Source organism: Corapipo altera, unplaced genomic scaffold (genome assembly GCF_003945725.1).
Source record: "Corapipo altera isolate COAL_440 unplaced genomic scaffold, ASM394572v1 140, whole genome shotgun sequence".
NCBI classification, from domain to species: Eukaryota; Metazoa; Chordata; class Aves; order Passeriformes; family Pipridae; genus Corapipo; species Corapipo altera.
This window is the reverse complement of record NW_020885077.1, coordinates 207,256-231,559: the sequence shown is the minus strand read 5'-3', so window position 1 is coordinate 231,559 and position 24,304 is coordinate 207,256. Positions and strand designations below refer to the sequence as shown.

The 24,304-nt window shown below is 41.9% G+C and overlaps 1 protein-coding gene across 1 annotated transcript in view; it reads right to left on the bottom strand.

The window, feature by feature from the left end:
- Nucleotides 1-24,304, bottom strand: part of KIAA0355 (KIAA0355 ortholog) — a 58,124-nt gene that overhangs the window by 28,783 nt on the left and 5,037 nt on the right. Inside the window, exon 2 of the mRNA XM_027669361.1 lies at nt 307-1,600. Coding sequence (XP_027525162.1) covers nt 307-777 — 471 coding nt within the window. The 5' untranslated portion in view covers nt 778-1,600. The remainder of the gene's footprint in view (nt 1-306; nt 1,601-24,304) is intronic.

Below are 24,304 nucleotides of genomic sequence, written 5' to 3'. Positions count from 1 at the left end.
AATGGCTAAACATCAGCTAACATAAAACAGAAAATTGTTTAAAACTTTTGTCTATAGTTGGTTCTTCCACAGAAATACTACTAAATACCTAATTGAACACAGCTGGAGGCCAGGCACTGCAAATGACTTAGTGCTCTCTTAGTACACCAGAAATGAAGAGTTTCTTTTTCTCACCAGCCTTACCCACAAATCCGTAGCAAGGTGCAGGAAACTTCTGCCATAGAAGGGATTTTGACCAGAAAATCAAGTCCAGTTAAGAAGGAATGACACAAACTCACATCCCAACAGTCCCCCGAGGCAACTCACCTCAATGTCTTGCAGGCTGAACTCCTTCTGATCTTTGAAGTTGGCGGCTCCCGCGCTCAGCTCCATGAGCATTTTTGCGATCTCTGGTTTTATTGCTGCGGTGAGGCGGCTCGCGGCTTCCATGACATGTTCCTGCACGTCTTTCAGCTGCAGAGCCGCCTTGGAGTAGTGCGAGTTCCGGAACACGCCGCTGAAGAGGTCCGTGAGGAAAGTGCTCGTCCGGCAGAACACGTTGAGCGCATCCAGGTACTTGGAGATTCCCTGCTGGATGTCGGCGATGGGGGTGGCGTGGGGCGGGGGCGGGGGCAGCAGGGCGGGCGCGGGGGCGGCCGGGGCCAGCGGGGCGCTCAGGGCCCGGCCCAGCTCGGGCAGCTGGTACTGCTGGTGTTGCTGCACCTTCTGCTTGGACCCGCCAAGCAAAAAGCGCCGCTTATAGTCCATTTTGCTTTCTTGTGCACTGCAGCAATACATAAGGGAGTGCTTGTCCAGAGGGCTCTCGGAGGAACAATCACTTGTCAGATTCCTTCCGCCGTGTCTATGTACAGTAACGGTGCGGGGCTGTGTACATAGGGCTCACAAAAGGCATTTCAGAAAGGCAAGCTCTGTATAATCTGGATCAGCAGTGGGAAAGGCAGCAGATTTGCTGACTCCGTGTTTTCAGTGTTCGGTGCAGCCCCGCTGCAGTCAGAAACTGAACTCAAAAAGCAAGCCCAAGTATCTCAGTAATGCTCTGTCTCTTGTTGGGGATCCCACTCTGCACGCAGAAGCAGAGAAGTCGCCTACGAGTTCTTCATGAGCATAATATTGTCACTTGCTGTGAAGTCCACAAAAGTTATTTTTGTCACTGCAAATAACGGTCTTAGAAGCGATACCTTAATGCAATTTTCCCATTAGTAGCATCAGGAAAAGTGGAGCAAACCACCGATCAACAGCGATTGTAGAAGCAGTGCAGAGGCTCTTTCCTTGAAAAAGCAAATCCTTGTGTCAGCAGATCAAATTTCTTCAAATGTCTTGACAGATCCAGTCTGCCAAATTAGTTTACTTGTAGTGTCTCTTCTTAGTACTGGAGGGGGGGAAAAAAAATCTGGACTCTGTTTACAGAAGACTTTGCAAGTCTAAGCTATTAAAAATTAGAGTGTTTATTATTGCAAGTCTTCCTCCCCTTTCCCTGTTTGTTGAGGTAGTTGTTTCCGTTGTAACATTAAGAAGTGGTGCTTCCAGGCTGCATTTGCCCTCAGTTGTAGACTCAGAACAAAAATGCACAAATGTATTTGTAAGGCCTCTAGGTCATTTCCTGTGAAGGGAAAAAAAAAAAAAAAGTTTAAAATGTTACAGAACAATGAGAAGGTTTAAAAATTTAACTCCCGCAGTGTCCTGGTGCACTGCTCTGGGTACACACTGCCAACAACACAAAGATCCAAAGAGAGGGAGAGCTGCACTGGCAGGTTAAAAGGCAGGTACAGGTTGGTGCCAACCTGTTACTAAACTCAACACTGTTGAATATTTCCTTGTCAATTCTTCCACTCTAGACTGTCAAACTTCAGACTCAAGTTAATCCCCAGTGTAAGTCTTGCACTGTTAAGAACAGTGAAAGGCTATTACTGCAGAGCTCAAGGGGAGTTAATCACATTTCCTAACCTCATCCTTTTAAAATAATTAAAGAATGAAGTCAATTAAACCCTTTTTCATGCACAGTAATTTCTTGCAGAACTCCCCGGTTCATTTTAATAATTTACCAAGTCAACAGATACAGGTCCTTAATTTTTTTTAGTACAATGACAGACCAATCTGCCTATATCCTACCTGAGATTAGCTGAGAAATACAACATACACATCCCATTTCAGTGTGATGGACAGCATCTATCATACACAAGGTATTACATGAGGCAGAACTGCCTAAGAGATGCTCCAGTCACACCTCAGACCACTCTCTCCCCCTCCTACACACACACAAACACCACTTATTCTATCAAATAAGGACATTCTTCTCCTCACTGCAGCAACTGCAATGTACAAGGATAATATCAAACAGTAATCAGGGGTTTTTTTCCAGAAATAACAAGAGGGAGCCCTTTCATTCCACAACAAAATGTTGCTTTAGATATCATATTTGAGAAATGAAAACTGTTATTAATATTGTCAAAATGGTTGGGGAATAAAGATTTTCTCTTCAGTTAAAATTTCTTATTTCCACCTGTCTGAACACGCACAATATCAATTCATTCCCATGATATGTCTTGACACATATGTAGGATACAAGAATCCCACGGATACAGAAGCAGGTAAGACACAGCAGGACAAACACCTAGAGGTGGACAGTCTCACTCCCACTAAAATAAGAGGGCACAAGTTTCTCAGGAAGTTGTTGCTGCAGATGGTTCTGCTTCAAGGACACAGAGCAAATATTCTCTTGTATTCCCACTTTTTAGAAACCTGATAAACAGATGAAACACAGCAGAAATTCCCATATGCATTTCGGCATCCCTTAAAGTACTCTAAGCTGATTACTCCCCAACTACTTTATACTTCTCTCGATATTCACACTGAAGGTGTCAAAATGCAATAAACTCATTAAAACTGGAATTTTCTAGGAAGTCTTGATATGATATGGACAGCTGAAAGCATTCTTCTCCTTGCTTTACAAGCTATGGTGCCTTACAGTGGGAAGCATGATTGAACTGCTTCCCTTGATTGCATATAAATGCAGATGGAACAAAAGAGCTGGTTAATTTAAATGCAATGTATAGGGAAATCAGTGATTGTTTTCCCTAAGGAGACATGAATTTCACATTGCAGAAGAACTTAAGAAATGATCAGGAAGTATCTAATGTTAACTAGGGCCAAAAGGAGAAAGAGCTCAGAAGGGGTTTTCAAGCTCCATGGCCCTGACTCAGACGAGCACATCTCGGTGTGGTGGTTGTGGTTACACACGGACCCTGCCAGGCTCAAACACACTGAACTCATCAACTGGAACAGTCAGATATTTACCCAATACAGAAACCTGCTACATCCTAAAAGCACAGAAATGCAATGAATAGAAAAAACCCGGGGGGTTCAGGTTTTCTGTAGCTGCAAACAAACACGATAAATCATTGTTTTACTTGTAGAAAATGGCACAGTCAAACCTGCACCTTCTTACTCAATTCTCCAACTTCCAAATTCCCTTGTAATAAAATAACACAGAAGCCTAAAGAGGACAGTTTGTATCTTCAGCAGATATTTATTTACAGAGAGGACAGCTACAGTCTCCACACCAGGCATGTGTGTGAATGCTGTGGCTGAAACTTTCTATAATGAGCTCTCCGACATGCTACATACAAAATAAACATTCTCCCTTTTGCATCTTTTCCTGAAAAGTCAACTGGAGAACATTCCCACGCTCTCCCTTCCCTTCCCCAGTGCTGCAGTTCCCTCACTGCTTTTGAGGCATGGGCTACCAGTGAGGGCTCCACACTGTAACCATGTGAACTTCAGGCCAATCTCAGTCTTGCCATATTAGGGGGGGAAAAATAATCACAGTGTTTCATTCTAGTGATACAAGAACAGCCTGCTATCAATCCAAAATATAAAACTTAAGCTTATACTTCATTTTACAGAAAATAGAAATACCCACAGAAGTCAAGTGAAGAAAGTATCAGAAAAGTCACCATACCACAAGTAAAGGTATTTCAGTCCTTCCCTTATGTAATCAATACCAAACCCGTGCTGCTCAGGTACTATTAAACACTACAACAGAACTAATATATAGCATAAAACCCAGCTCCACACTAAACACTACCCTGCTGAAAGCTGCAAAACGCTACTGGAAAAGCTCATCACATTGTTTGTGTTCTCACTTGGAAGGGTTAATGCTGAAGTTAAGGAACTGCTACTAGTTTGGACTGTTTGAACTTCCACAGAGAATCAGACACCTGCTGCTCTAAAAATGGCCACATTTGCACAGAGGAAACAGAAGTTGCAGGAAAATAAGTGCACGTGCAAATTGAGTTCCCTACTTTTTTTAAATGTAGCATCCAAAACTTTTTGCCTAAGATACTTCCCAGAAAAATGCCTTCTTCCAACTTAACCAATCTTAAGAGATACAAACTAAAAGGGAAGACTTTCAGACAAATGGAATTTGGCACCTCCCAGTTTCTGTTTTGGACCAACACGAGGGGTCTAATCCCCCATCCATCCTGTTTGGGATTACCCTGCTGGAAGAGAAGGCAACTTTTTCCCTGAATCACCTCAGGAAACTGAGCAGAGGAAGCAGTGCTTTAAAGAGATTCTGACCTTTAAAGCAGTTTAAAAACTGGTTGCAGAGGTTTTCTTTATGGATTCTGCTGTCCTTCCAGTGAATATGCAATATAACACATAAGAGGAAGATGATCCAAAACACCTGAGCTATTTTTTTTTTTTAATGTAACACTTCCAGCTATTGTATGCTGGGTTTAATTTTATGAGATACATATTCCAAATCTCAGGATTAACTTAACCATTCATGAAAAACAATCAAACATGAGAGCAACTAAGTTCAACCAATGTCCAAAAATGTAACTCCAACAGACACAACCCAGAAGAGCCAGATTGCTTAGCAGAGAAAAGCCTGAACAAACAAACCTCCTGCAAGGCCAAAAGGTCAGGAAGCTGCCAGAGCCATGGGCCTCTGTCCAAAACACACCAACTCCCTCTTGCATTTAGTGACACAAATCTTGGGCAAATCCCAGTAGGAAAGGTGTCTTTCCACCTTCAGGGTCTGCTGGCACCGATGTGTATATCCCACCCATCACCTGGCCAGGCCACCCCAAGTCCAGTGGGGAATACCCTGAACACAGATTTCCAAACAGTCCTCACGCGCGGCAGCGAACGGGAGCAGAGCGGCAGGGGAAGCCCAGGCTGCCTCCTGGAGACTGGTCAGTCCTGCCCTGTCCCCACCACCAGCTGGCTCAGAGCTAAAAAAGTGACCAAGCAACAACAATCTGGGTATTGGCATCCAGCACAAACATCCTGGCTGAGGAAGCCGTGGCCTAACGCAGGGACCCCGGCTGGGAGGGGTGTCCGGCACAGACCCGGAGCTCTGGGGTATCCCAGGACAGCTCAGCTGGCAAGGACAGCACAGCCAGGGATTCAGGAGAAGGCAGCACAGAGAGCCCCCAGCAGACCATCAGTCTGGTTTGAAAGCACAGACACTGGGCTTAACCAGGAGAAAGGGAACGTGCAAAGGGCTGTCCCAGCTCAGGGCACGGCTGAGCCACCCCAAATCCTGCTGTGCAGGGCAGAGCCGTGGGCTGTGTGCCCTGAACGGGGGAATTCCTGTGCCCCTTTTGGACAGGTTGCTAACTGTAGGGAAGAATATACGTGGACTAAGACAGACAGTGGAAACTCCTCCAAATAAACTTTTCATGATCCTCATAAATAAACAGGTTAAGGAAAACAGTCAGGTACAACCTCAGCTATTTCTGGAGAGAGATTTTCAGACAGACATCAACACAGTATTGCACAGACTTTTAACTGCGAGTTGATTCATTTTACACTATCCCAAACTGAAGATGGATTACACCTACAGATATATACAGCATGTATGTTTTGTGTTGACAAAACATATCCATTAAAAAACACTAGAAATTGGAATCCACAGACCAGGGATTTAATATAAATATAAATATTTAGAATTTCAGCAACAAATCTCAACCTGATAAATTAAATTCTGATTCAACTACAACATCTCCATTACTCTCAATAAATACACCACATCTATTAATATTAAAATTGCCATAAGAATGGCACCTGTATAATATATTCAATCCATCCATAAAGAGAAAATGCATAAAATTAAGTGTCACAGAATCACAGAATATTCTGAGTTGGAAGGGATCCACAAAGGATCATCGAGTCCAACTCTTAAGTGAATGGTCCATACAGGGATCAAACCCACAACCTTGGTGTTATTAGCACCACACTCTAATCAACTGAGCCAATCTCAGGGTAGGAGCTTTTACAAGTTGTTTTCAATTTTAAACACTTTTGGATATGAAACTTTTCAGGATAATACAAGAGTTGAAACTATGTTTCAAAAATTAAACTTTTCAGTCCACAAGAAGAGCCACCTTCAAGTGATGCTGAGTAGCAGAAAACAGGTATTCACCTCTGACATCAACCAAGTCGTTTTGCACCTGGAATTTCTTACCAACACATCATAAATACTTAGAGCATGCAAGTGCTTTGATAGGGGTTGACAAGTATTGATTATCTTCACCACCCACCAGGGCAAAGGAGGCTTAGGGTTTTCCCAGACTCACTCCCACAGCTGGCAGGATGCAGCACAGGACAGCAGCCCCACCAGCCTGGGAATGCCAGCAGGGAGAGGATACACATCCCCAAACCCCAACTGCTTCTGCTCAGGTGTCTGTCCTTGAGACACAAATCCAGAGAGGAAAACCAGCACCGCTTCCCAGGGCTGACAGTCCTTCTCCCAGGGTGGGGCTGCAGCCACCAGGAGATCCAGGCACCTCCTACAGAGATTTTTTTAGTTTGGGGTTCTTTTGTCATCCAAGTTGTAAAAATCTCCTATTAGAGGAGGACGGGGGAGAGACAAAAATAGATCATTATACCAAAATCATTTTAGTTCTTGTTAGTTCATGAATTGCTCATTGGGATTCCTTCTTGGCTGCTTGCCCAGAACACTTAGAGGAAAAAACCAAACCACAACAAAAAAGTAGTCAAGCAAATCCCTAGTGAATCCATGAAGCTCCTGTTGGAAACATGGTTCTTCCAGGGTCTCCCCTTCTCAACACCAGCTCAGCAGATGCTCTGGCCCACTCTGGCTGCTTCAGGCTTGGGTGGGGGGCAACAGCCACAGTCAGAACCGATTCAGGGACTTCCCTCCCACCTGCTGGAGACCAAAGCTCACAGAACATGCTCTTCAGGGAGTATGTAGTTAGTGCAGTTTAACTACAGTCATCCAACTGAGCACCCCAAATTTCAACAGAGCAACTTATTCATTCAGAAACTGAGCTCATTTCCCCATGAAGCAATCACAAACCAAAGCATGGAGATCTGTTCAACCAGCACCTTGGTTTCACTGACTCAAAGAACAAGATTTTACTGATGTCCCCATGCCCTGCCCAAAAACAACAAATCCCCAAAGACTCTGTTGTAAAAACCATTCAGAAACAAAAAAGACCTGGGAAAGGCTGAAGAACACCAAATTTTGGGAGCTAGGTAAGTACTGAGGGTCTTGGCTGCTCAGCATTGCGACACCTCACTTCCAACCCTTAACCCTCCAGAGAAGAACCCACAGCCCTGACCTGTGGAACTGCAGTCCCTAAAACACACAGGTGGGAGGCAGGTGTCTCTCCATGGGATTCACACTTGCCAGCACACTGAGCTGGATGTTTCCAAGGCAGAGCCTACAGTGCATCAGGAGACTCCTCACACTTTGTGTGAAGTAAACCACATCACACACCACACAGCATTAACTCCAGTCTCAGCAATACGACACGACAGCAAAAGGAAAAGCTGGTGAGAGGAATGTGTTAAACCAGAGCTTCTTTCAGACTTGGGTGCCTCCCCCAATGTCAAAAATAGATGCCTGTGTCAGATGAGGATCGCTGTCTCAATCCTCCCTTGGCAATAGGTGCTTGTGTCATCTATTCTGAAAGCAGGACCAGTTCCCCTTTGAAAAGAGAAAGAAAAGAATGTCTATTCTTTTGATAGAGCAGCCTAACAAAGGGCAGGCACACAGCATGAGAAATTCCCAGGAAATGTGACTGTCAGCCAGAGGAGACTCAAGACTCCAACTCTCATCTCCCAAAAGGATGCACTTCCATCAGCCATGGGCACACTCTCATCAGAGCTGAAAACATGCCAGGGTGAAGAAAATGCTTGTGGGACCAGAGTGGGCAAGCACGAGGAGCACAAGCCTCCTGCATGAAAGGCACAGTTCTGCCTCCCAGAACAGCTCACTGCAGAATTCCTTGATCCTGGCCACTGCCTGCAGGACTGCTGGGGAAGAGACACCTGTGCACACTGAAAGCCATCCCTCAATAAAAACACACTTCTCTTCCACACAGAGCAGAGAACTGCAGGCCATAGTTCCAACCATGGGATGGTGAGGTGACCATTTCTAGAAAATCTCGAGGATAAGTTAACATGTGTTCCTATAAATGATCTTTTTCAGTCCCAGATTTCACTTCCTGTTGAAGGGAAGTCAGGGAGGAAAGGTTGAACTAGAGAAATATTCAATTAAGCATACATGGAGCAGGAATATTACTTGGTCAGGCTTGTGCATCATGGTCCAGTTACGGCCATTTGAGAATTCCCAAGTCTGTCCTTGCACACCCACCCAGCACATCACACACACACACACTTGAAGTCTTTCTAAGCTACAGTAGAAGCCACCTATGTCAGACTATTCTTCACCCTGTTGCTCCTGATTACTGCATTTAAAGGTAAAACTGCAACCACAAGGAGTCTAGGATGGTGTTTCCTTGTTAAAACCTAACAGAAGAAACAACCATGAAGAAAACAAATGTAGTTGTTTCTCAGTTGTGTAAGGATAACCACAACCCCCAGTATTTCCCAAGTTTATGCAGACAACAAGCTTTCATATGGGGGGTGAACATGATATAATAAACAACAACCACACAAAAACCCATAAAAACCCCCAACACTAAACCATCCTGCAATCCTGTGAGATTGTAGTAGACACCTTCAAGCTCTGGGCTCACTTCAGCCATGGACTCAGCAATCAATGCACATGATTAGGTCCAGTGAAGTCAGTGGTGTCTCCCACGTGGTCAGGTAAGAGTTAAACCTCCTTGTTAAAGCATGAATTGCAGCTTTCTAACAAAAGCAAAGGTCATACCTGTTCTTCAGTATCATTCACTGGGAAGAGAGGTTTTCAGTACACGTTTTAAGATCCCTGCAGAAAATTTCTACTAAAATTCGTTATAAGAGGTTTAGGAAATCCCTTTGAAGAGCTTAGTTACTGCTGAGTCAGTGCAGACCAAGAAACCAGGCAAAGGGCTCCATGTAGAGCTTTATTCCCACTGGCTTGAAATGATTTATCCATGGACCCAAATACTGCAGAAAAAGCTTCTGCACCCAGAAAAATGGGAATAATTCCCACCCTCTGACAAAGCATGTAGAGAAATAAGTGGAAGATATTCTATAAATGCTACCCTCAACACATCATCTTTCAAAAGGTAGCTGCTTCTGAGGAAGCTTTCATTGCCCTAAACAAATCATACCTTAAACAAGACTTGGAAAAACAAGTGGGAATAAGATCAGGGCAAAACTACAGCATTTAGGCATGACATATATATATATGTACACATATATATATACATACATACACACACACACTCAAAAGGAATGACATAGCTTTACAGGGCTGAGGGACTAAAATAAGACACTAGATTAATTATGGATAAATTTATCAACTCCCACATGGAAAAACAATCCTAACTTCACATACAAAATGATGGGCTCTGGCCTGATCATCACCACTGAGAAAGATGATCTGGTGTTACAACTGACTGTTTTTGCTAAACACCAGCCTGATGGTGAATGGCAGAGTCAGAAGAATAAATCTGGAAGGGACCAGCAGTGTTGGGAAAGCCATACTTGTGCCACTGCACAAATCCATGGGTTACCCACACTTCAAAATTCCTGTGGAGTTGTGGACTCTTATCACCCTTCCTTGCAGAGGGGCTCACCTGGGTCACTACAGACTCACCACAGGCTCAGGAATCCAAAGGCAGCAAATTGTTGAGGACGGTTTGAAATCAGTGCTGCCCACAAATTCACCCTGTTCTTGCCTTTCCCCAGATATCCATTTATAGCCACCATGGCATAAAGAAGGTTGAGCTGGATCAGTTTTGAAGTCTGAATCAGCACAGCCACTTTTACCTCCTTACTCCCTCCACCTCAGTGCTCACTGAAGGCTGTGTATCACAACCTACTGTTTACAACTCCTCTGCAAACAGGAACATTTCCTCATCCATAACCCAGCTGTTCCCTCTCAGACAAGGCTTCCAGCCATCCTGCTGCTCCTACAGACACCACACTTCATAAAAGCCCCAGGACTCACACCTCCCGGCTATACACAACTGAATCTTCCCACTGAAATAAAGATCCCTCAACCAAACCGTTTTAACAGAGTCTGTGACGCTGCACAACTTTAAAAAACCCAAACTCAGACTAACTTCAGCAGGCATTTTAATTATTTTAGCAGTCTTAGACAAAAGTAGTATTTCAAGGCAGAGAAAATTACAGATCACCTACACATTTAAAGCTCTTCTCTGAAGAAGGAAGTTTTGAGTACTAGAAACATGAGACAGATTACACACAGCAGAGCCTGCAGAGCCTGTATGTGATTTTTCATCTTTTTTTTTTTTCCGCCTGTTTGCACCAAGGATGATGAAAGCTTTCAAAACATTTGGAGTTACTGAACACCAACAATCTTTCCTTTCCCAAATTACTATGCTGCTTCTGAATTCTCAACACTTGCCACAGAACACGTCTACAACATTCTCTTGGTACCAGACTACATCCAAATAGAGAGAGAAAAAACCCTGTAAATGCTTTTTCTTAGCTGCATTAAACATACTAATCCCAACCCACTTGGATAAATGAAGTGGCTACTATTAGCATGTATTTCCAGATGTAAACTATTCTTTTTATATTTAATAAGTATTATCAGAACATTTATTTGTGACTGAAATTAAAATCAGTATTTACTAATATTTTTTCTCTTCAGTACATGGTGGGAGCTTTATCTTCACGTTTGCCTTCTCCCCCAACTCACTGACAGTCTCCTACTTGAAAAGCATTAAGTATTCTGAAATGATCTGAATTTCCTTTCCAAAAATAGGAAACAGGAGCATCTATCAGAAAAACTGCCATCAGCACATACATTAGTGCCACATGACAGTGGCAGCCACGAGGTTTTTGCTGTCTCCCTGACACAGATTTGTGTCTCCACAGCACAACCCCTGTGTTGGGAACAGGCTTCCCAAATGGTTCATGGGCTCAGTGTGTTTGAGCAGCAGTAAATTCATCACTGAACAGCTGGAGTTTTGCCCAGGAAAACAAACTATATTCTGTGCTGAAGAGAGGGACACGATGATTACGCCTTTCATATCCCTCTCATGCTGAAAATTATGGAATTATCAGAAAACTGTAATCATGGAAATGTTAAACTAAGGAGAATGTATTTTTACAGCAAATGAACATAATTATGTTTACCATATTTGGGCCCAAAGCTGGCTGGCAATTCAGGCTGTATATAGACAGCAGTATCTGATTCACTGTCACAGGATATGAATAAACCAGAGCAATCCAGTGTGAATAACAGTCTCCTTCCCATAACAAAACCAAACATTAGTGTGTACATAATACTATAAAAGCATAATACTACTGTAAATAGCAATTTCATAAATAGTAGTAGTTTTCACTTTAATTCTAAAAATCATTTTTGAACTAGACCTTTGTAACAGGAGACTTTTGGAACTGTCAAAATGCTTTACTTCTAACAAGTCTATGGTTTGTAATATATTAGATTATGTAGAACTAATTTCTGCAGCTGATGAAGGAACAGTGGTGACAAGTACTTTGAGATCATAAGGATTAGGAAAGTAGAAGCAGTAGCATGCATACTTCATAACCTCCCCTCATTTTTTCTGATCAAAAAAGCTGCTTGTGTGTCCTGGGCACAGCATTCACCTCCTCATTAAGACCAGAATTTATAAGGCTTAATTGAATATAGATGAGATTTTTAAAATAGCACTTACTCATCCTGCAGAGCTGGGGTCAAAACAGGATTAATTATAAGATCAAATATAGCACTCTTCCAGCTTATAAATGTCTAATACAAATCAAAAGGAAAAGATACAGCCCAAACTGTATCATTTCCCCCTTCAAGACCACCCAAAGCTTAGCACTTATCTGGTTGTTCTGCCTGATTTACACAGCAGACAAGGGAAAAAATCCTTCCCTGAGTTGCTCCATCTTCTGCCAAGGCCATTAACTGGTTCAAACAACTTAAGCACTGGGACCAAAGGATTCTCCACCAGCCCTTCCCCAGCAGCCCCCAGTCACTGTCCCCCCAACTTGCCACAACGGTAGCTCAGAGACTCTGGATTCCAGTGCCTCCCATGAGCTGCTCCAGTAATCCCACCTGCTATTTCAGTCCACACAATAATTTGTTGCCTTTCATCCACACAACGTAAATGCCAAAATAAGCCCCAGGTCAACTCAACATCCCAAAGCTGGAGGCTGAGGGACACCAGAGCAACCTTGGGTCTTCTCCATCCACTCCTTACACTTCAGGGCTGCAAGAAATTTCTGAGTTTAAAATCAATTAGTTACTTGGGGTGGGAAGACTAGCTTGATTGATTTTCCTTCTATTAAAAAAAAGCAAGTATTTCAATATTTTAACAGACTATTGTTTTCCTGCTTCTTCAAAAGAAGAGTTAACACTCATAATAACAACTTCAATTTCTTTCAATGCAAATAAATTTACATATTTGGAGAATAAATCTGGGGTTCTTTATATCTGGTGTAGATGCTACCAAGGAATATAAATAACTGCACACGAGAGCTACTTGCTAACAAATGCATCCATGGAATTCTGTCTCAGCACACACAGCTTTTCTACCTTCCGGCTTTGAGCTGCTACATTAAGTGTATGGCATGGAAAGGCACACAGCAGTCAGGCTGATGTGCACAGAAATCCTGATGGGATCTGCCTCATGGAATGTCATTTTTGTCCTTTAAAAAAATTGCGTTGTTTTTAGGTTAAAAATTACTCGCCAAAAAACTCCCAAATATTTCCTGCTATCAATAGCTAAATAATTATCAATCCTAATTTACAACATATAAAACGCAGTCACATCACCTTACCGTGTCCTGAAATTAAAAGTACTGCTAGTTTTATATAAACAACTAAGCCCTCAATCACGGGCATGATTTGTCACCAGGTTATGTGCCAAATATTTCTGCACTGAGTTGTGCAAGAACTCTTTTGCACAGCAGAGGATACAATGGCACATTTATGCTGCTGTAATAGATTTTGAAAGAGAAACAGATGTAAGGTTTTAATCCATAAAACAAATTAACACAATGGGATTGATCTGTTCAGTAGAAATCAAACATCCAGAGGCAAACCTGAAGACTTAAGCTTAAACTTTTATTATTTGTTAGATCTTCCTGAAACCTCACGTGTGTTCCTCCTGAAGCACCCAGTCCCAACAGTGGCACACACAGAGCAGTCAGTGGGAGAGCCTGACTTCACACCTAACCAAGGACATGCCATGGCATCTCTCCAAGCTCCTTAACAGAGCTGCATTTTGGTCACAAATTAAGATTGGAATGAAATATTTAAAATTTTAAGTGGCATCTTCTGGTGTGTCAATTATACTTACAATTTATTAGCAACATGAAAGACCAGGCTTACACTAAGTCATGTTTGGGTGACTTAAGCCCTGCTGACACTCCTTCCCAGCAACTTGTGTTGACAAAGGGCTTTTCTGCTGCACAAACTGCGACACAGCCAAGCTCTGCCAGCCCTGGGACACTGCAAAGGTGCCAAAGACACTTAAGCAACACTTCAATACCAGCTGATGATTCCACCGTGGGTTTGGCCAGGCCCCCTTCAGATATATTTCCTAAGTATTAGATTTGGAGAAAGAGACCTTTTCCCCAGCAGGGCTGTCTGTGCTGGCAGCCATGACCCCCCCTGGTGCCAGGCACTGCCCATGACCATCCTGGCACCAGAACTCCATGGGGAGGAGGAGGTTCCACTGCACGAGGCTCAGCACCAAGGCAATGCCTGGCAATTCCTATTGTATGTATTACTACAAACTCCCCCAGGCACCATTTTTAGCCACTGCTGGATTTCCTCCCTTCTCCCCATCCCCCAACCAGGCTCCAAACCTTGAAGTAACCTTGTTCTGTTCCCCCCCCCAGAGACAGCTCCATGCCTGAAACATAACCTCTAATCTTATTTTCTATTTCTAGCCTACAATTCACGACCCTTATCCCAATTTTTTAAATTAAATATCCTCCGTGTTGCACACACTGCTTCCGACACTCAGGACAGTGCACAGAGCACATCAGAATTTATAACCACATGTTTCTTGTTGAGGACAATTTAACATTACTTTTAAGAGCACTAGAAACGTAGTGTATTTACACAATGTAGGTTTAAAGCTTTCTCTAAGAAAGAGATTTTCAATACTACTGTCAGTACTGCACTGCAATGAAACAGCTTTATTTGTTGGAAGGTAAGACCTTAAAATACAACAGATCTGCACTTCAGGGCAGTTTGGGAAGCAGAGCATTAACTTCCAGCAATTATTCACACTTGGAAACTATCTGTGGACATTAAGTAAAAGCCTTACAATTTACAGGGGGTTATTATAATGGAAATCTTCTCATCTGACACCATCTCTTCGTGAGAAGTTCGCTTAAACTTGTTTGGGTTTTTGCAACAACAAAGTGTGTTGTTTGTTTGCCATTCATTCTGTAACATTTGTTACATAAAGCCAATTAAAAGATGGATCAGATATCCATCTAGGCCACAATGGCAGTGGTTAAGATCTAGACTTTTAATTAATGAGCACTATCCATAACCCTCTTTCCTATTTTTACCAATTATACCAAATTTGTACAGTTGCTAGGGCAAAATGTTCCTCCATGAACAAATTCTCCCACAAAAGCACTCTGATACAGAACGGCTCCCTGAGGAACGAAAGAAGGTTCTTCTGCCTCCCAAATGCTGAAAACCAAGAAGTTTCCAGGAGGATCCCAAGCCTGGAGGTTGCAGTGACATGGGCAGGCCCTTGGGGCTGCATTTTCCCCAGCCACGCACTGACACTCCTCTGGCCACCCCAAAATGACTGATTTCAGCCCCAGAAAACATCCCCACTGCTGAGCTGGTGTGTGCTCACCCTGCAGAGAGGGACTGACCTGGGCACTGTGCACCAGGAACACCTCCACTGGCACAGAGGGAAGAAAGGCAACTCCAGTGACCCACAAATGACTTGTGATGCCTACACCAAGCCCTTCAAATCAAGGCCAGCTACACTGATAAGACTTTCTGTGGATTAATAATAAAGCCAGGCAGCCTAGGATGCTAACAGCAAAGAAACTGTCCCTAGTACTTCATAAAATTACTTTCCAAACTATATTTTAGACATAATCAGCTACAGGCCAACTTGACCACACAAGCAAAATGAGGAAAGAGGAATAATCCTTGAACCAGGACATTAGGTGTTATGACACGATTGGTTAATTTTTTCCAGATGTATATCTTATCAATAAGATAATTGTGAGATTGCCTCACAATAAATATGGTTTGTTGCACAGACAGGTCTGGTAAATACCATCAGTTTGTTCTACTTTCTCTTTCTCTCCCACTCCTCCAGCTTCCACCCTGCTCTCAGCAGGGCGCCGTTTGAATTTCTGAGCAGTTCCACACAAACTGAACAGTGTAACTGGGAGGGCAGCCTCCAGCAATTAAGAATAAAAGCACATAAGTGAACACAAATCAAGACTAGAGAAAAGCAAGTGTAAGAACTTTATAAGGTAGCAGAGCTGGGTTTTGAAAGGGACTGAAAAACAACGGAGAAATTGGGAAGTCAAGAGTCATTAAGGTGCTGATCCGAGCAGGGCCCAGCAGGAAGCAGAAGCCAGCTGGATGGCAGGAGCACTGCACCCAGGAGATGCATTCCTAGGTGACTACTGGAGGATAACAATTCTCTCCTTATTTAAAAGAAATAGATAAAATTACCTTGTCAACACAAATGATAAATGCAAATCAGGGCTGCCTCATCCCTCAGCAAAAAGAATGTTATAAAACCGTATATAAAATTCAACTTCATTGAGTCTTAAGGGTCAACATTTGAAAACTTCTCTACCCTACCTCAAAACAAGGACTAGAAACATCTTAAAAAACCTCAAAGACTCTCATGTTAATACATGACAACCACAAAAATTTATCATGCCACTAGGAAAATATTTGAAAGTATGTTTTCAAAAGGGTACTGTTATTCAAACGGAAAAAGAGTATCACCACTGCACTGTCCAATAACCCAGCTATTTCAAAATAGTAAATTAATTAAGCATTTTATGGACACCAGGGTAATAAAATACATAATTAAAGAACTAATAAAATATTGCTTATCAACATAAATACAACTTAAAGAATATTTCCCCTCAGTCTCTGGCTTTAGTATGAGAGCTACAGAACCAATTCTGAAGTTCTCACCAAGGAGGAGAGGACTCACCAAGGAGTATCAGAGTCTTTCATTTCTGAGCACTGTTTCCACTCCCATCTTTCATAAACTTGTGGGGACGCAGCAGAGGTGGGTTTATTTTTGTTAAGAATATTCTTCATCAGTCCTAAAGAATGAAATCCAAATTCTACCAGAGTAAATCCATATGTGACACTATTTAAAAATGCTTACTGCCTAGGGAAGGGGCTCCTGGAGCCCAATCACTGCTGCAGGCTGGAACATTCTATTAGGTGAAAACAACCCTCTCAACATACAATGGTTTATATGAAACATTCAAATTACTGAAGCAGCACATGAAAAAACTTTTAAGCTCACTGAAAGTTTAGTGGTTTGGGGTTTTTTAAATTTCTGGAAGGAAACCTTATTTTTTGAAAAATAATGAGCCTTTCACTCAGAGCACTCCAGCACCACCAGGTAAAGTCAGCACAGTGCTGGCACTGCTGCTGAAATGGGCACTAACCAGCATAATGGCTGATGGTTTCTTTAAAAACATAGTCATTAAATCGATTTTTAAAGAATAATTTAACAATTCAATTTAAAATACTAAGTATATTAACATGATCTACAAGGATTACACGATCTAGTAAACACTATATTTGAGATAAAATTAGTGGCCAAATTAGACAACACATGCATTCTGACTCGAGTCTTCTGGCCATGACCCTCCACGACACACCTGACCCAGCACACGCCACTGGAGCCTGACAGGAAACCCACCCTCTGCAAAAACCCCACACTGAGAGTCCATATCCCTCAGGAAACACAGCCAGGGATCTTCCCTCTGAACACAGACCTCATCCAAGACATTCCCACACATTCACTGCTTCCAAGCTCCTCCAAGCGCAGCAGAACTGCTGCACAGCAGCCACGGCTCAGCCAGGCTGGACAAAACTCAACCCCAACCACTCCTCCATAAGCAGCATCGTGGAACCAACAACTTCCACAGTGGCTCTGGAGCAGGTAAGTGAAACTATTACTTAGGCAAGAAACTCTCCTTCCATCTGCTTTAAGACAAAGAGCACAGTAACAGAGCCCAGGGAACACTGAACTGTGTGGGCAGAACCCTGTTGCTCGACCCGAGATGTAAAGCCCCAACTTGCACTGCAGGTCTTTATTATGCTCTCCATTTACCAATAATGCCCCTTCTTCCAAGTTTTTTGCCCCATTAGGCAGGTTCTGACAAAAACCTGAGCCTATGTGTCCTCTGCTCCTGGATTTCTGATGGCAGCAGAACGTGCAAATCGCTACTGCACGACCAACCAAACAGCAAACACCCTCCTGCTGGAGGATTTCCTTCCCTTCCTGTTCTCCAAAGCATTACATGGAAAAAAACCAGGAAACTGTGTTCCTACTCTACCAATACTCCTTCCTTCTACAGCTCTGGAAGGATTTTGCTCTACTCTCAGATTTCTTCCATCAGGCAATTACACTTTCTATATTCTACATAAGCCCACAGTATGTATCTGTAGAAATCTCTCAGGGAACACTACAATGCAGAAACACAGGCATGCTACATTTATTTTCTGCATCTTCTTTCTGAAAAAGCTATTATAACACCAAGTTTGTAGTTTCTTGCAAACTCTGAATACTAAGAATATATCCTGCTTTCTTGCTTTCAATTCAGTAAGACTGGTCTATTTTCAATTCCTTTTTCCTACTTTTAAATTAACTCCAGCCAGCTTAAACCCCACAGTGTGAGACATGCATCCTCACCTACCACACTAAGGTATTTATAGGTTTGGTTTCATCCACAAGTAACACCAAATATGTATTTCCTGCACACACCTGACAATACCTGTTACGTGCACTCCACATGAGGCATGTTCTCCTTATTGAGGGAGCCGAATTTCAATGAGTCACTTTCTCAAAATTTCCATTCCAGAAATAAATAAAATAATTACCTTCCTTCAAAGCATCCAGTAACATTCTGCAGCTGGAGCAGGCCACACCACTTTGTGCATTTATTATTTTATTAGGAACAATGTGTTCTAAAGACAGACCAGGGACTAACCACAGCCAGAGTATTATTAGATATATCAGGGGGTTTTATCCTCTACCACCACAAGTGTATTTCTGTGAAGCAAGGAGAGTTTAAGCTGCAGGGACTCCAACTCCAAACAACAACAGGAAATCTTTCGCATTTTCAGCACGGCAGATTCCTCTCCCCATCTTTCAGCTAACATTCCAATCCTCACTGTGTAATACATACAAACAGGGGAGTTTTAAACGGGAATTAAAGTGTAAAGCAGGAAAAAACCAGTAAAACTAAAAGTAGGAACAAAAATAATCACAGGAGAAAAGGAGAGTGACTGGATTCAGCAGCATAAAAAAAATGAGATGATTGTGTGCTTGGCAATGAAACTGATGGGGTTTTGTACAGCATATCAATATAATGATATTCAAAAATGAGATTAAACTATATTTTAGGGCTCTCAAATGCTATTAGTAAGGCATCCTGCTGCTTTCTGAGTTGCTGCATGCCAATCAGCAAATCATTTTAAACAGTATAGCCACTTGTAAAACAGAACCTTAGCTCCTCTTACAGCTAACGTATTATTCTCTGTCTGGAACAGAAAATTATTCCACAGACTGCTTTTCATATTTTTCAGGTGATTACGTTGGCATTTCTTTGCCTCTGAAGTTGAAACACACACTCCACACACTCCATTTAGTAGCCATTTCTTTGTCCATATTTTGGACAGGACAATGAATTTTTTTTAGAGCTGATATTTATTTACTACCAATAAAAACAATTTCAGTGTTACATTAAGCAGTCTGTACTATTAAGCACCTAAAAGGTAAGTACTCAAGAATAAACATCAATGAAAAAAATCTTGTGGCATCGAGGTTTTTACCACACACCAATGTTGTAAAAATCTGACTAAATTATCCTGAAATCATAGCACAGTTTAGGTTGGAAGGGACCTTAAAGCTCATCTCGTTCCACCCCCTGCCATGGGCAGGGACACCTTCCACCAGCCCAGGTTGCTCCAAGCCCCCTCCAACCTGGCCTTGGACACTTCCAGGGATCCAGGGGCAGCCACAGCTTCTCTGGGCAACCTGTGCCAGGGCCTCCCCACCCTCACAGGGAAGGATTTCTTCCTAATCTCCAATCTAAGTCTACCCTCCTTCAGCTTAAGGTCATTCCTCCTTGTCCTATCACTACATGCCCTTGTGAAAAGTGCCAGATTTAAGCTTGTTATTCATAAAGGAACGGGTTTTTTACCTAATATTTGTTAATTCTAAGAGATTACATTGAGTAGTCTCAGTGATTACTTATTGAGCTCAGGACTGTGAGCAGTTGCTTTGCTGTGTTTCTTACTACAGTCTTCAATATGCATGTGTTTAACAAAACCCAACATTTCTGAACAAAGAAAAGCAAACAAACAAGAAAAGAAGGAGAGGCATTCCAGAGTAAATGTGAGTAAGCCACAAATACCTGCCACACAACCTCCAGTCCAAGCTGAGGTAATATCTTCCATATGGAAGAACCTAAGCAGCAGTTTCAGAAAAAGAATAATTTCACCAGTGAAAACAAAAACAAATTCTTCCCTTCACATCAACTACAAAGCATCAATTTTGAAGTACCACTTCTTAAAATGCTGGTTTCTACATAAAAAAATACACAGATCTTACGTGTTGTGCTGGAACACACAGCAGTTAAGACAAGGGGATCTCACACTTGAGGACACACTGGTATATGTAAGTCAACTTTTCAAATGCTTCCCCTCTCTGAGGGATATTCTACAGCTGCAATTACCATTCCCTGCTTTTTTCAGAATATATTCAGTGGGTCCTCTAAGATCACCAGGTTTGGGCTGTTTCAGATGGAGCACTGTCCCTCACAACACCATCTTTTGGCCAAAACAGTCTCTGCCTGTGACAGGGTAGGGCCAGGGAAAGCCAGTGAACTGCAGGTCTTAAATCAGTGGTGTGATGTAAAAGATGGAGGGGAAAAAAACCCCTCAACACAAATCTTGAGCAACAGCTAAATAAGGGATTTTAAGTCCACTAAGGCAACAGTGCTTTGAGGAACAATGAGGTTTTTCACATCCTACCAAGCACAATAATCAATATTCACACATAGCTACTTGCATATTTGCCCCAAGTCTACTGTTCCAATCTCTATATATTATAGATACTTATAATATATATTATATATAAATATTATTTTATAATATATATTATTTTATATAAATATAAACTATATCTATTGTATAATTTAACTTTCCCCACATTAGAATTCGTTTTAGAGACAAATATTTAGCACAGACACAGCATGCAAGATGTCCTGCATTCATATTACAATTTACTCTTCAGCACACTGAACATCTGAATCAAAACACTGCACACCTTCCTATGAACACTCATAATTATGAGGGCTGTATCACTTACAAAACCTTAAGTTAGCTTAATTATGTAGTGCAGAAAATTTCATAAACTATACTTACCCTTGTTTTGCTTGATCTCTGATTTCATGTGCAGTGAAAAACAACCAACACAGCAGAGAGAAGTCATGCCCCAGAACAGAATATATCAAATAGCACATGCAAGGAAGACACAATATATTATTTCCCTGAAACCGCAAGAATTTTTGAAAAGAATCTGCCTCATCTGCCCTCAAACAATTTCAGAACAAAACACAGATACAACTTTTTAAAGGAAAGTCCCTGACTGAAATACATAATTTTCTCCTGTTTCAGAGTGTGACTTAAAAGAGCAGCAACAACACATTCTATCAGATAGAGAAAAGCACCCACTGGTTGCAGTGTGAGGCTGAAAAAAGCCCATAAAAATGTGAACGTCTCAGGAAAAAGAACAAACAAATGACAACATCAAGCCAAATTTTATCAGTCCTATGAAATCAGCAGTAGTTGCCTTCCTCTCCCAGTTCACAAACTTGAGGCCATGAAGGTCCTTCAAGTGAAAGACACTCGGCAAAAGGTGCTGAAACACAAGAGAAGGCAGAGCCTGGACAGACCTTTTCCACCCACAGTGCCCCTAAGGGAAGGGAATAATGGATAAGTGAGTAAGGACAGGGGACTCTGAGGAGACCAACACACTGATTTACAGACATTTCCTCTGAAACCAACTGAGAAGTTTAGTTTAAAAACACCAAAGCCCTACATACTGCATTGCACAAGCAACAAATTCTGTGCAGCTGTTCAAGAACAAATTAAACTTCATCTGTTGTACCTTTAAAGCCAGAGGAGCTCTTCAGCCATGCCCTCTGCCACCCTAAGCCACAGGAACCCACACAGCCCGTGTTCAGCCCAAGGTGCCTGCTTAAAGAACACCCTTCAGAAACATCCACAATCAAACACACCAGGAAAGGTTTTGGAGTGACACCCGACCAGCACCAACCAAACACCTCCTGATGGCTGAAGGACAATATCCATGATGGCAAAGGGACCTCGTGATCACCATGATATGGGAAGAGAAGAGCTTTAGTCCTCTAACCCGTGTTCAGGGGAAGCACAATCACAGAGCAATTCGTGGTCTGTTATTCATTTGTCTGACTGTATCAGACAATCCTAATGAAACCTCCTAAAACCCAACCATTCCAGAAACTAAGATGGAAAAAAGAAAAACAAAACCCAAACAAAAACTCTTTTCCTGCTCCGTCTTCAAAGGAAGAAAACGCACTTTACCCAAATAACTTTCCCTAAATCTTGTGTGTCAACTACAGATTTAATCTATCATACCAATCCATCACCACAAAAATGTAACATTCCTATACAAAAACAGAAAACGTATCATTAGTGGTTTGCAACAGATTTCACATTCAGCAACATCTGCAGAGCAGTGGATTCACCAGAGCAGGATCTTTTCTAACCACTAAACCAAGCAACAGATTAACTTCAAAACTGCACAGGTTGGATGTGCCACTTTTCCACATGGATAAAGCTCTCAGTGCACTTGACCAAAGACTGCCAAACCAGACCATATGCTGTGCCATGACCCAATATTTAGTCTTAAACCTGAAATAGCGCTTTACGTGAAAGATAACATTTCAATTAAGGTTGATAACCTGGATCTGCAGAATACCTTTGCTAAGAAGAACCTGTGAACAGACCTGTGCTAAATTCGTGGCCAAATTTTATACAGAATTTGCTAATTACCAAGTTATTTTGTAATAACTTGCCTAAAACTTTACAATGCTCGCTCCTCTTTGGACCCGAAATGAGGTCAAAGGGCTGAATTCAACATCACAATCTGTTGCCCTGGAAATTATTGCAATGTTTAGACAAAGAAGTTTATTATGAGATCTAATCGGATTGCTTGAGAGAAAATGTTTTCATTCTCTTTCTGAAAGCAATACAAGACAGATAGAAAGACTGGAAATTCTTTGAGTAAAGACTTTTCCAACATTTTAACACAAAACCAAGCATATTCCAAATAACAATATGCTGTTATAATCTGCTATTTTTTCCCAGAGTTTTGTTCTAATAACTGGTATTTCCTTCCAGGACTCCATACAGTCTTCATCAGCATGGAAGTTTCTTAAGAAAAATAAGCCATGGTATTAGAAGTCCACATATACTTGCATTAATTTCAGAAAATTTAATTTTTAGTTAACATACCCTGCTCTTCTATACATAAACTTCAGCAACTTCTCTTCAAAAACAGCTAAAAAAAGAAGTGCAAGTTTTAAGACCACCAGAGCCTTAAGCCTGGTTCTATCAGCATGTGCATCTACACTGGTACAAAGGCAATCTGTTTGTCCTGCACTGGGGGTTAGTAAAGTACACCCGGGTTGCTCTCTGCAGGTGAGGAATGTACAAGTACCCACTCACACCTCTGCTCTCCTGCCAACAACAGCAGCAACTCAGCAGCCTGCATTTCACCTGCACTGCTCAGAGCTGAACTCGCTAAACCAAAACTTGAGCGCTACCAAATTGTACACAGTTTATTCATGCTCTTCTGCCTATTTAATTAATGAAAGCTTTCGGTTCTTCTAAACAATACATGCATATATTTAGCAGTAGACCCCATTTTTCATCTTCATATTCAAGTTCTTGATTGCATCATCTGCTTGCAAATACTCCTCTCACGCAGAAAAAAGGGTATTTCTTATTAGCTTATTATTTACATATTTGTAAACTGTGTCGTTCAGCCAAAAAACCCACAAATATCCAACTATGTCTTTGGTAAGAAGCTAAATGAAGTTTATTCTGGAGCTATGAAACATGCACTCATGATCTGGATTCTGTAACAATGTCTTTCCATAGTTACCACTGTTCTCCACCACCTGGCCTTCAACTGCTTGGACAAAGAATTGCAGAGCACTCAACAACAGGCAGTGTTGTCACTCTGCCCTCCTGCCAAAAACTCCCCTCTCCTCAGGCTCTTCCCATCTTTTAACTAAACACATTTAACAAATGATGAAAACCTGCATTCATTTGGACCTTCATTTGACAATCATGGTTTCTTCCGAGCGTTCAGAGATGATCAACTCATTCTACACTGAAGTTACCCTGCAGAAGAACACACAGAACTGGAAGGAGGACATTTCTAGGTAGCCTCTTCCTCCTTGTATTCTTCCTCCTTCCACATAATACAATACTCTCTGGTGCAAGACTTGCAAACAGCATTCTGAGAAAAATTTTGAAATACTCAACAGAAAGAGGTTACGTTCCTCAAACCTTTTGGAGTCTGGCACAGAATCACGTTTCCCCAGTGTGATCCTTCCCCTGTGTTTCCCCAGTGTGATCCTT